The sequence below is a fragment of the Anopheles maculipalpis genome, chromosome 3RL (assembly GCF_943734695.1).
Source record: "Anopheles maculipalpis chromosome 3RL, idAnoMacuDA_375_x, whole genome shotgun sequence".
NCBI lineage: Eukaryota > Metazoa > Arthropoda > Insecta > Diptera > Culicidae > Anopheles > Anopheles maculipalpis.
Window position 1 is genome coordinate 71,745,499 of NC_064872.1, and position 13,733 is coordinate 71,759,231.

The following is a 13,733-nucleotide window of genomic DNA, read 5'->3' on the forward strand; positions in this document are numbered from 1 at the left end:
CAAGAATCTTTCATTATTTCAAGCAGACACTTTTCCTGTTGCTTGCTTTAATGCAGAAAATGAAACCACACCGATGTTTGCTGAAATTCGGCCGCCAGTAAACAGTTTCCACTGTCCACTATGAGCACCTTTCCGAGCGTCACGATCACGGCCAAAGTGGACCGAATCGCGCTCATCGCTCGATCGTTCACCGTTCGTAGTAGTGAATTTTCACAGACCGAAGCAAGACACACGATCGTGCTGAGCAACACACAAAACACGCGTTGTACGGCAATTAGGTGCGATCGGGCCTGTTTATTTTGTATCCGTACGGGTGTGTGCGTGTGTGTGTTGCTGTGTTAAAATTAATTTTTCATCCACCGTAAAGCAAGAAATTCCAGTCCAAATGTGCAATAACAATCGCTTAAAGGCTAGAAAACCACGCCACATCACAATTCGTACGGTGAATGTGAACAAATAGCTGGTTGATTCGACGATCGACTGTTGACAGAGTATCCTAATTGGAAAACCTGATTCCACCGCCCGGAAAGCGGCTGTACGAACACAGTGCACAATTTCCGGTTAAATATTAAGCCCGTGTTTTCCCGAAAATTTGCTGTGTCAATGGTGGCGGGGATGTGGCAGAATGTGGTATAAAATTAAGGTACACATCCGGTGACAGCATTACGCACCCTCGCACACATTTCGTTGCCGGTATCACCACAATGGTTATTTTCCGGTCAGTTTATTTGTGTGCGAAACAATTGTGACTGTACGGCCTGATACCCTGGAGGTGAGAACACAAATCCTTCGTACAGTGTATGGCAGGTTTCCGCCCGTTTTTTTTTTTTTATTCCTCGTTGTTTTGTGTCCTCCTCCAGGCACATTTCCCCTCCCAACCGCTGGGGATGAGTGTAAAACAATTAAATTTTCATGCTGGTGAGATGGTGGTGCTGTGATGTGGAAATCGGCTTCAGTGCTCGTGCGGTTTTGACGGTGGAGTGAAAAACAACGGTGTGAAAATGGTTGCACACTTTGGCGAAAATTAAAACGAGAAAATCCAAACCGAAAGCCGTGGTGTGATACCCGTGCGAGTGTGTGTGTGTTTCTGTGTGATGCGAATGAAATCAAACAACCAAACAAAGTCAGCAAAAGCCCCGGACCAGCTGTAGTGTAGGGAAAATAGTCTCGCTAACGTGTGGAAAATCAACAGTCGAAACATATAAACACGCAGCAGCGGTAGTGGCAGCAGCAAAATGAAAACGAATTTTCTCTCGCTACGCCTCGGTTCGTAAAGCTGCGTGGTTCCCGTGTGTCCAACAAGACGGGGTGGAGAGTTTTCCGGAAAAGATTCCGACGCCCGTGCATTGACAACCATTAAAGGGCGCGCGTATGCATGCCTGCTATTGTTTACCGGTGGAGGTTAATACATTTAATGCTTCATTAAACAGCAACTGATTGCTGTGTATGGTAGCAAAGCCGCAAACCTGTTTATTGGAACGAAACAGGAAGCCAACGATCAAACCCAAATCGCCCAGCCCTTGTTCGTGGCCAGGGAAAATCAAACCGACCAAAATCACCCAAGGGTTCACCACCTGACAATTACCTGAAATAGCCAAAGTCGATTGTATGAGCGCGTTTTTGTGTGTATTGCGAAGAGGATTAGCTCATCATGACCACCAGAGGTATTAGAAGGAAAAAATCGTACCTGGCGGAGATCAAGGTGGCCGTCATCGGAGCACCATGTGTTGGGAAAAGTGGTAAGTATTGTGGTGTGTTAGTATGGAACTTTATTGTTATCTGTGCTGTTCATCAAGAGAGGAGTTTTAAGGTTGAAAAATCCAAATGTGTAATTAATACTGCTATGAGAAAACTTAAGCTCCCGGGAAGGCAATTAATTGAAGTTGAAAGATTTACATCATGGCAATATTAATCCGATCAGGTAAAAGATCGTCAAAAATGAGCCAAGTACGTAAGCAGCAGCGGCGATGACCGAACGATGTAGACGTCAGAGCGTTTACAGCTGTCCAAGATATTAGTCTATCGTTCAGCTGTCACCTTGCATACGGATCCCGTCAATTACTGTCCCGTCGGGGAACGTGCGCTCCTTAACCAGCAAATTTTACATTTCTCGCGTTGCTTCCCCGTGGCTTACCCTCGTAACAACTCCTCTTTTTCGTTGGAGGTTCATTTCTTTAAGCCATGCTTAATCACCACAGGGTGGTTTAACTACCAAATTTTGTATACAAAATTGAAAAAAATGGCATACTACACTTGAAGGCAAAAATAAACCACCTGCCCCTGGTTGGCTTCGGGATGGACTATAACTTCTTGGCCTTCTAGGCTTTCAATCATCACCTTTCTGGACCGATATATGAACGTTCAACAACCGAACTCAAGGGAATTTGCTGCGTTTCTTGAAACACACTCTTGTCCGTTCGTTCACGGTCATTGGTGGTTTCTCGCTGGCACGCTGGCAGTGGGTCCGAAAATATCACCTCACACCAAAACGATCCATCTTGCTGAAACTGAAGTAGAGCATTCGAGAGTAAACCCGTTGTTCAAAACGAAAACATGCATTGTATCTTCAAGGGGTTTTTGTTGAGTCAAGTCTTCTGTAAGCGATGAGAGAACAGAACGATCGATTACTTGGTGCCATAAAGAAATATTAATTAAATTGATAAAAGATATTCTAGTTCATTAGGAACATTATCGGAGTCTCCACTTCGACTCCCAGCAAAGCGGCATCATGCTTAATGTGTGACAAATTTACGATAAACCAAACAAAAATCATCTGTTTATTGAACGGCGTGAAGTGTTGATTCGTTGATGTGGAAGGCGTCCCCGTCACTGAATTGGCGTTGAATTATATGCGTACAACGTTGGCACATCAGTCCGATGATCATGTCAACTCAAAACAGGCGCCGACACATTCGTCACAATTTTCTTCGAACGAAATGAGGACCTAATTCGAAACTCTTCTCGTTTGTCCAATGAAAGTGTCGTAAATTTATGTCGCCACAAAATACGACACTATTGCCACACGCTATAAAACGACCATTAACCTCTCGATGGGGTTTGTGTGTGTGTGTGTGTGTGTGTGTGTGTGTGTTGATTGGCTGTTTAGTGATGCGGCATGAGGTGTTCCCCGGTAGGGTCGAGGTCGAGGACCAGTTCATGGGAATGTCTGTCATCATTTGCGTCGGTTGTTCTTGGAAGGAAGTCAAACCAAACATGCTGACAGCAGCGCGCAGCAATGTACATAATGTACGCCCGGTGACGAATGCGATCGACAGCTGCATCTGATGTGGTGCGTTATTAATTTAACGCTTCCGTTCTTGCTTGATGAAGTTAGGCACCTGTTAGACGTTCCGGGAGGGTTCTTGACAGGTATTTCGTTGGAGATTACGGGTAGCTTAATTTGATGGTACTTTATGGTTTGGTTTTGCTTCACTTCTTCGAACACGATGCCAGAATACGGTGAAGTGGAATGGAAAATAAGCATAAAATGTCCAATGTTTGAAAACTAAACATTGAAAAAGTCTTTTGATTGAAAGTTTCATACTTTATTTAATGAAGCATATCAAAAATATAATGTTCATTCATGTCTATTTGCATTGGCTAGTTAAATAATACCTGGTTCAATAAAACTTTTCAGCGGTCATCGGAAAAAAAAGATCATACTTGCCTAAAAGTGCTATTCCATTTTCATCCCTATGAGAAAGATAGATCAACAAACATCAAGTATTAAAAAAAAAGAATTCACAAGAAATCATACGATTGTCCGTTGAGCAGTTGATGCCACTTGGTTCCCTCATCAAAACCCTTCTTCAAAAATTGCCCTTTCGTCTTATACAGTATTTGCGTAGCATTGCGAAGATCCACAACCTAGCCTGAACCGGATTGGCTTGACGTGGAATACCTTAGCCCGACTCCGGTCTCGGTGCTTTTGTACGAAGCAAGAAAGAAATTCACCGTTCGCCTCGATACCGTTCACATCATTATCATTTTCGCTAGTGGCTGTGTTATCTGTAATTGGCTCATTGAATTATGCGAATCATCATACCCGGCGTGTGCAAGCATTACCCGACCAGGTTTATTTCTTCGCTTTGGTCGCTTTTCGTTCGCTGCTTGATTTCGCCCTTTATTAAAGGAAGAAAAAAAATTAGAGGTCTGATAAACATTTGATTTCGAACATTGCTTGAGCGGCTCAGCGTGCTGTGTACATGATTAGGAAATCATGTTTCTGAGAACCTTTCATCATGTAACCCGTGGCGGATCCAGCTTCTCTGAGGTCCCAAAAAAACACTTTTTCCCTCTTTACCCTTTCCCCAAAAGACGCATTCGACGGTATTCTGGATGCCTTGATCATATCAAACATTTTCCACAGATACCTATTTTCCGAGGAATAACAGGGCGAGAAGAGGAAAATTCTAGGTGAGGTGTTATACAAACAGTTGCGTGGTCCAAAGACGCATCCAATGCAATACAAAACGTCTCGATTGGACTAAAAATGAGTGAATTATCTCCGATTTTTCGCAGAAAATCCCTTTAAAATGAAATTGGCGGCTGGTGGACGGTTTTACCTCAATCCTTCCACCATGCCAAAAAAAAAAGTGTGACTCAAAGATGCATCAAACGTTATGGGGAACGCTCCGATCGGATCAAAACTGAGCGAGTTTTCGCTGATTTTACACGAGCTTATGTGGTCCTAGAAACTCTCTGAAAATTCTGCCAGCAGCATTCTCGTAGAAAACTGTCCTTAATTTGCTCATTTTTTTGTCCGATCGAGGCGTTCTGCATTCCGTTGGATACGTTTTTGTACTGTTCATTTCTCTACCCATGAGACAATCCCTCGACTCATGATGCAAATGTCAAAGCAAGGATAAATGTTTTAAAAACACAGAATCACATAGCCGGGTTCTTATTGAGAATGGTTCGTGGTTTTTTAATTTTTTTTTTTTTTCATAAGTGACGGGCCTGGCCGTATTGCTTACAATAAACTTAAAATTAGTATACTCCTTTCATTTTTGCTGGGAGACATTTCCTTCTCCGAGCTGTGAAAAGGCACCATATCCCGGGTGTGCTCGGTTGATGGTTTTGCAATTTCAGATGGATAAATACTTTTATTTGGTTGTTTTACAAGTTTATGCTATGTATTGTTAAACAAATGTTTAATAAAAATTTTGATTTTGTGTTTGGGACCTCTGTACTTTTTTTTGTTTTTCTTTTATTTTCTAGCATTAACTGTACGATTTCTCACAAAACGCTACATTGGAGAGTACGACCACCAAGCAGGTACATATCAATTAATTATAATTACCTCTGAATGCTTTTATAGCAATTTTAAAAAGTTCTAACTAAGCTTTCTCTTATATCATACAATTCTTACTGTAAATGATTTCCCAAACTACAATGGCTGACGTCAGAGAATCGACACAAATACGAAATCATGGTTGACGGTGAGGCAGTCCTGTGCGAAATTTGGGATACATGTCCGAAGGTAAGCCCGCCTATAACGTTCATGTCAAACTGATCCAAGCAATCCATACATCCCGATAGCTAGCAACGGCAATGAAAATGAGCATCCCAGTCGTTCTCATCATAGTTTCCATAGCACTCCGGTAACTTTGCCTGCCAATCTGTCAATCTCGTGCTCAAGTTTACTGTCTTTGCTTAAGAACGTACACGCGCACACAAACAAACACACACATCTCTCTTTGGATGGAGAATGGCACGAAGATGGACAGCGAGCGAGAAACTGCCACTCGTCTGGGGTCATCAAGCGTACCATCGAACGAACAATTAGTGCAAGGATTGATGGGAACCATAATTACCCTCTCGAGTACACTCTACCAAGCACTATCCGGCGATGATGGTGGCCCGGAGGTGTTGCTGCAGTCATTACTACCGATTCGAGAGCGGCTAGACGGAGTGCTCCACCAAATCGAATCTCAAGAAGCGAAAGTTCATTGTTCTTCTACCAAATCGAATCGAACACTGGTATCAGCTCGTCCCGAGCGGCCACATTCATCAAGGAACGAGCCGAGTAACGTTAGCGACAAGATCTTTGCACCACCAATCTCATCAACAGAACGGGAAACTAGACTGAACGCTGATGTGCGCTCCAAAACGGATCTTACAACAACCGGTGATGCATCGTTCGTTCCACCGCCGGGATGGCGTGAAATTACAAATCTCGATAGTTACATGGCAGAAACGACTGCTGACGGTGAAGTGTATCGGGGGCCTACGGACATAACACCGAGCAATGCATCCTATGGACTCTCGAATACAGCACAACCGTTCGATCAGAGTATAGAACAACGGGAGATGGTTGCATCTTTCAATCCGACACTAGCTCAAAGCAGTCCAATTGTCCACGGAGCCGCAAGAGTCGAGAAAATCGGTCACACGTTTACACTACCGAATCCAAGGCGGACGGTGGACGAATTGGTAAAAGCTCCCAATCTGGCCGGAACGTTCGCTATACGCGAGACGAGCAATTATGTCCTGAAGGATGGAAGTTTCCAGCGTAGTACGAAAACTATTGCAGGACCGGATGCATCCGTGCTGGCCAAATGCTCTCAACCGATGTTATTACAAGACCCACTGGGAGTGGGCTTTCTTACGCGAACGAACGTACTACCCAGTGCACCACCTGAGCAAGAAATGAACAGTCCAGCAGCATCCACCTCACGAACAATTGAAAATTAAGATGATTCTCGATACCATTTGCTGCTGGTTTTAAAATAAAATTTGCTGTTTCTTTGCTTTGTGTGTTAAGACATTTTCTTTCTTTTCTTTTTTGCCCTATTGTTCCAGATGGAAGAAAATGCCGAAACTCTTTCCTTAACCGCCGGTTCCGAGACAGTGCAGTGGGCGGATGGGTTGCTGCTCGTTTACTCCATCACAGATCGCGACTCGTTTAACTTTATAAGAAAGGCGAAGGAAGAGCTGGCCGGTGATATGCCTGTGGCGCTGGTTGGCAACAAGGTTGACATGGTGCATCTGCGTCAAGTCAGCACGGACGAGGGCGAAATCTTGGCGAAAGACTTTGAGTGCAAGTTCTTCGAAATATCGGCTGCCGAGCACGTCTACCAGGTGGCGGAAGCATTCCTTGAGCTGTGTCGTGAGGTGCTGACGGGCAAGCGAAAGTCAAAGCAGAGCTTCATCGACAAAATAGACCGTATGTTGAGTGGTTCGCGGACATACAACCGAGGGAAGAGTGATAGCATTTCTCCGAAAGAGTGAATTCGGATCGGGATGTAATAGGTGGGACAGAATCAATGTTCAATGATAAAAATGGTTTGTAATTAAAGGAGGTGGATGATGTCTAATAGGTGCTCCGTACTGCAGTATATTCAACGTTTAAGTAGTTGTTTGTACTAAATCCAACAAAACCCTCGTACGAGTCGAAAGCAATAAAATAAAATTTAAATGCCTAACTGTTAGTTCAGTTCCATTTGGTTCATTTTTTTGCAAGCAAGCTTTTTAACACAACTGTACAAAAATTATTTATTTGGATTGATTTGTGGAAATAAATATGCTCTTTGCCGTGAAGTCGATGGAGACGCCTGGTTGCATGTTGCTGCTGTCAATGAAGCCGCCAGGTGGTTCACTGCGCAACACCGCAAAGTGAAAGAATCGAAAAGGCTTTCCGGTTGAGCTGATTGGAAAAGATTTTGCAAGACAGCACAGCCCAGTGCCAAAAACCGAAACGAATAAAATAAAGAGCTATCAAAGGAAACCACGATTTATCAATCGAATGGACACATATACTCGATCTGCCGTAGTGGAAGCGCGTCACGCATTGACCTGAAAATATATTTTCAATATGCTAGCTCCCACTCCATTGCCTCCAACCCTGGCCACAACCTGGCGAGTGTGTGCTTTAAAGTTGATATTCGCACGTAGCCTATTACGCTTTTGCACACAGACAATAAACTGCAATTGAAGCGTTAAACAAAAACTCCCCACACTCCGCCCGTGCTGTGGTTATTGGTGCTGCTGTTGGTGGTGGCGGTTTGGGAAAATAAAAATAATCACAATAAACAACCACTATACCGCACTTGCAGCACACGGTCGCTGCCGAACGTTTTGAACGCTCATCAATGCGTGTGTGTGCAACCGCGCCCGGTTTGATGGCCGAAGCAATTTCGGCGCTTGCCAAATGGGATTCTAGGATTGAAATTTTCCACTTCTAATGGAGTGAAAATATTGAATAATTTATGGACTGCGACTCACAACAAAATAAATTGCGTGTCGTATCAGATTGAAATGGGGCTGCAGCAACAAAATACCAAAAAAAAAGGCACCACAACTCCGAAGGGCTTTTTGGCAAAAGACAGTCGGGAAAGGAAAAAAACTGCCACCTAGCGCGACACCACAGCAGAGCTAGGAGCTGCCTTGGAAATTGATAGCTTTGCTGATCGTGTGCCGTGCCGGTGGATGGAGTATGGTTTTAACGTTATATTATGCATAACCAGAATGTGAAAATTATACCACAGCAATAATAAAATAAACTCAATCCTCTACACCGGTGCAAGTGTCAGGTAGTTATGGTGGTTGGTGGGTTGTTGTGTGTGTGAAAGAGTGTATTTCTGATGTTCTGAAGTGGTTGTTTCTTAAATATTTTATTTGGATTTTTTGTTGTTGTTTTTTCGCATGAGTTGGCCTTGCAAATGGGCTCAGTTTCATCATAAAACTGATTAATTTTATGTTTATCAACAAGCTTGAAATAGCATGAATGTCATTTAACATTATATTGCCTACATTGCAGTTTTGTTCATATCTCGATGGAGTAAGTGGTTTTTATTTAACTGATTAATTGCTATTCAAGCTGTAAAAATCTCTGTTCGAGCGCAACCCTGACTGCATATCGACTAAAAGAAAAATCGTGTGTTTCGTTAAGCACGGGTTCTCGTAAAGAAACATTCGTGATTTTGACCAGCACGACCAGGAGCTCTTATCCCAAATGAAAGTTTATAAACGTGCGTACAATTAAGTACGACTAAAGAAAAAAAAATATGAGTACAATTATTATTGTATTACATATTGTATTACAATGTTGAAATACGCGATTGTGTGAATTCCGAACATTCCGCGACTGAACAATTTCTTTCTGCCAGGCTGTTTTCTTAAATTAACACCAACATCGGACGACGAAAACTTATGGAAGCGAAAAACTAATTTACAACTAAAATGTAATAAAATCAAACAAGACATCTTAAGCAAGAAACTAGTTTAAAAATTTGATAAAACTTAACAATGAAATGACAAAAACAACTAAATTGAGATTCATTCAAGTAAAGTTTCAATTCGAAGTAATTTTATTAGGTTTTTGGAAGTCAAAATAGATTAATAATTATAATTTAATATTTTAAAACATTGGTAAAACTTTCAAACTTTAATTGAATAAGCTCGTTGTCGGATACGAGACACTCACATGTGCATGTGCATTCGAGATAACTTAGCTCCTCACGTACATTCTCCGCACGCATCAATCCCAGATTCCTAGCTGCGTGCATGATGATGAAAAGGAAAAGCCATGCAAATATTTTCCAAAGTCATTTTTATATTGTTCGTATGAAATTTAATAAAAGCATGCATCCTCTATGCTTCAGCATTTTTGTTTTCCTTCCCCCCCCCCCTCCCCGTTTTGTACCCCTTTGCCGGACACTCTCTGACCGAAACCAACCGAAGGTTCCGTGTTGTGTTCCGTGTAGCCTTACCATTGTACTATTATATCCCATAAATACGCATGGCTGAGCAGCCAAAAACAGAATGTAAAAACAAAAAGTATGCCATCCGGTCCAGTTCCGAAAACTGTTGTTACTCATCCGGTACTGGACGTCGGACCATCCGGAGCATCCCAGGTTCCGTTTACCATCCATCGTTACCGTCAGTTTTTTTTTTGTCCTGCGTAGTATCTTTTGTTGTGCATGGCGCTTTATTCACACTTTTCTGGTTGTGATGTGTATGTGTGCTTGTGTTTGTACCGGGTGTGCATGCATCCATCAGCATATGCACTTTTACTGCTTTGTTTTTCTGTTCTGTTTGGCCAGGTTGATGCAGATGTCATTCCGTGGCCATCATATCCTGTCAATGACAACATAAAACATTTCGCTGATTTTGATGGCGGTTCCGGACGGTCGGTTGGAGCAAGGCAAGGCGGTACACAAACCCCATAACCGGGACCGGGAGACAGTTTGGACAGTTGTTCTTCACGCGATATTTCGTCGTGATTGTCTTTTTTTTCGACGTTTTTATTTCCTTTTTTCCATCCTTTTTGCGCTGAGCGTGGGATGGGAGTTGTTTGTCTGCGTTGTCTCCGGCGGAAAGCCGCCGTAAATAAATTATAAAATCAACGCATGTTCAGAAACAGGAGTTTGCTGCAAAAAAAAAAGCCCGCCGCTCAACCGCTTGTGCATTTAAGTCGCATCCTAGCTTTCGCCATAAAGCCCGCCCGTGTTACGGTCATTATCGGTGTGTTCTCTTTAGAATGATTGGCAACGTTGCGTTACGGAAACGAGTGATCATGATATGAGGGGTTTTTTTTTTGCTGTTGTTGTGGAACACTGCTAGAGATAACGCATAATTTTTATTCCATTTCTGTATTGGAATGAACATCAAACATGTATGTGCCATGAAAATAGATGTCTTCAATGAATAATGCTTCAACCGGGAGTTAGTGTGACCCGATTTGCATGGGCAATAGGAGGTTTTTTGTGTGTGTGTTTGAATGCATTTTTCACTGGGTTTTATTAGATATGTATGAATCACATTCATTGTTCTTTCATCACATGTATGAAGAGGAAAATTCATGCAATTTTAGCATGGAAATTTGACAATTTCATTCCAAGGTTGTCGGTAAAAAAAGCTGCTTTTTAACTTTAAATCTCGTTCTCCATTCATCCACTTTATTAATTTTTTTTATTCATTTCCCCTTGATGTTCGGTAGTATTCGAATCACAATTTCAATAGCATTTACAAGTCATCACTTTCCGCTGTTAGTATCATGAAAGCGCCCAAAAAAAAAACCCACAAAACACTTCCACATATCGGTGGCTCATGTCCATAACCGCACCGCAACGACACACAAACACACCACTTCCGAAAATTTTATCGAATAAATGGTGTACGGAATTGTTATTATCAATTAAATGCACATTTCTAATTGAATTTAGATAGTTTTGCTCGGTGCAGTGTGAAATTTCGCTCCCTTTTTTCACCACCTGGCGCCCACTGCTTGCAGGAATGTATTTAGTGTGTTTGTTTGTGTGTGTGTGTGTGTTTGGTCAGAGTGTCAACCGTGGTTGCGGTTGAACCCCTCTATTGGAGGGTTTGTGCGCGTATCGATTATTGCATAGCGATGGAAAGCCGGCAGTACAGTTTCGCAATTCTCTGGTGCGTATCGATGATTGTTAGACAAATTAGAATAAATGAAAATGCAAACAGACAAATGACTATTATTGGTGTGGTACATGCCTCATAAAAGCACTGAAGCAAACAAAACAAAACAAAATGCATTGAAAATTTGCAATACGCCTACAACGCCCTGAATGATGAAAATGGAGGGATGACAGTGCGCTCGGGAATGAGACGAACCGACCAAACCAATTTGTGTAGGTGTAGAAAGTATAAATAATTGATGCTTTTCTAATTGCCCGGTTCCCATAGCTTCGAGCTAAACTGGGGTAATGAGCTGCTTTTTGTGTGTGCATGTGTGTGTGTGTTAGTTTTTTTTTGTGTAAACCCATAATTACGCCTGGTGGACTGCTTGTTCGCATTTTTATACCATTTATTTGATCTGGCTGGGTTGAAAAACATAAAGTTTGAAATTAATTATGTGTGGTGCGCGAGCAATTAGCACCGTGTCGGAATGATCGGGGAAGTGGGGTGAAATCGGTACAGGCGGCCAGCAGGTACGAAACAAAAGCGGATGGCGTTATACGCGCTTTCTGCAAAACGTAATTGAACCTCGATCGACTCAATCAAAGCCATACGATTCAATCTGCGACAGACATTATAGCGTATCGATCAAAACCCGGTGCAAAATTAGCTCTTTGAATCTGTTTTCCCTTTATGGGACGGGTTTTTATTTTTAACAGCACGGGGAACGTTTTACGTTTGAGTCATGAACACTCCGACATCTCGGTGTTTTTTTTTTGTTTTGGCTTCTTTTTGCTTCGCTTTCTGTCAGGAAAAGCTAGTTCCCGGCTCGTTTGCTGAACGTGCAATGCTTTGCGCAGTAAAAATACCGACCCATCAAAAATTCGTTGCTCGAGCTAATGGAAATCCAACCGGCATGCTCATGAGGCACACTTTTTAGTGGTGGTGTAAAATCAATCCGCCAGCCACATTGGTTGACCGGAGGGCACGGTTGTGGTTAACCTGCATCTGGCATGGTGAGCGAGTATGGTTCGTGCGTTTGGTGGAAACGGCTTCTGATTTATAGCGATTTTTTACTGCCGGTAGCGAATGGGTCGAACGCTGCGTTAAGGCACCTACGGCCGTAAAATAATTCTAAAACCTTGAACACCTACGTAAAAGGTATTACATTCTTTCGTTTCTGTCATTTAGAGCGTTTTACAATCCGTTTGTAGCCGAAAGGCTAATGTAGCTTTTAAGCTTATGAGAGAAAGACTTTGGTAGTCTTGCAGATGGAACGTTTGTAAATATTCAACCTGCAACATCTTAAGCAGAGCGTAAGGAACCATCTTAAAGAAACATCTTTCCCTCCCGAAGATTTCACATGGAAAAATTAGCTAATGGATTGATCGGTTAGCAAGTTTTGTAATTTATTAAGCATCAACGCTAGTTCGACTCGTTCGGTCACGCTTATCGCACCCTCACCGAACGATTATTTCGTGTATTTTGTGACTCGTGCGGAGGTTGAGCACACCAGCAGCAGCAGCAGCACAACTGACAATCCTGGCCTTACCATATGCCAACTCGAACAGATCCGAATTGTCTGATAGCGGGTTTAGCCATCGTTTCGCTTGCCAGTCCAATCATCCGAGAAAGTGTTCGCTCCAGTGCACGATTGATGGAGGTTATAAACGCAGAATTTATTGGGATCGGGATATCGAAATCATTAGGGATCCGTGATCCGGGCGGCGTACCAGCCGGGTGTTAACCGTGTCCGAGCGTAGGTTTCGGTTTAGCTCGCACGTGGCTGAGAAAACACGAAAGCCCCGGGAAAACGCTTCCGGTCCGCATGATCCCCAGCGATGGATAATATCCTAGCAATGGAAAGAAGATGCGAAATTGAGTTGATGCTGGGCTTAACCCGGACCAAAACCCCGAAACTGGCCACCAGGTTCCAAATTGTGAATGTGTAGATAAAGCGGAAATTGGTCGGAAATAGGACTTGGGCTTTCCCCCTGGTAACAGTGCACCATTAGCAGGTAATGTGTTCATGTTTCGGAGCTTTTTTGCTGTTTGCTGGATGTCTCATTTTATGGCGCATCGATGTCATTACAATCAACCTGTCTTGGAATGTTGTAGCTTTTTTATAGATTGACCGGCCTATTAGGTTTGATTGTTATCAGTTTTGGGAAGGACCGTTTAATCGAACCTTTTGTGTAGCTCTGTGAAAGCTGAAGCCGGAGTAAGCTTTATTAACAAGTTGATAAAACTTCAGCACTGGTCAGTGGTCGTCAGTGAGAGAAATAACTTTCGATAAAATGTTATTAGCCTAACGGTGAGATAATTGAATCAGGCGAAAACTTAAACATTAGGACCGAATA

General features: G+C 42.6%; 1 protein-coding gene across 1 annotated transcript; it reads left to right on the forward strand.

Annotated features, from left to right (window-relative positions):
- The first annotated feature begins 1,621 nt into the window (after window positions 1–1,621).
- On the forward strand, window positions 1,622–7,239 carry LOC126562984 (ras-like protein family member 11B). The gene is made up of 4 exons (XM_050219591.1): window positions 1,622–1,739; window positions 5,221–5,277; window positions 5,409–5,482; window positions 6,805–7,239. The coding sequence occupies exons 1-4, from the start codon at window positions 1,652–1,654 to the stop codon at window positions 7,231–7,233; spliced, it is 648 nt and encodes a 215-aa protein (XP_050075548.1). The 5' UTR covers window positions 1,622–1,651; the 3' UTR covers window positions 7,234–7,239.
- Window positions 7,240–13,733: the final 6,494 nt, after the last annotated feature.

What these genes read in the sequence shown, in the direction of transcription:
- LOC126562984 (XM_050219591.1), top strand. Translation starts at nt 1,652, where the DNA reads ATGACCACCAGAGGTATTAGAAGGAAAAAATCGTACCTGGCGGAGATC. An exon ending in ACCATGTGTTGGGAAAAGTG is followed by an intron (nt 1,740 to 5,220) that starts GTAAGTATTGTG and finishes TTTATTTTCTAG; the next exon opens with CATTAACTGTACGATTTCTC. An exon ending in AGAGTACGACCACCAAGCAG is followed by an intron (nt 5,278 to 5,408) that starts GTACATATCAAT and finishes GGCTGACGTCAG; the next exon opens with AGAATCGACACAAATACGAA.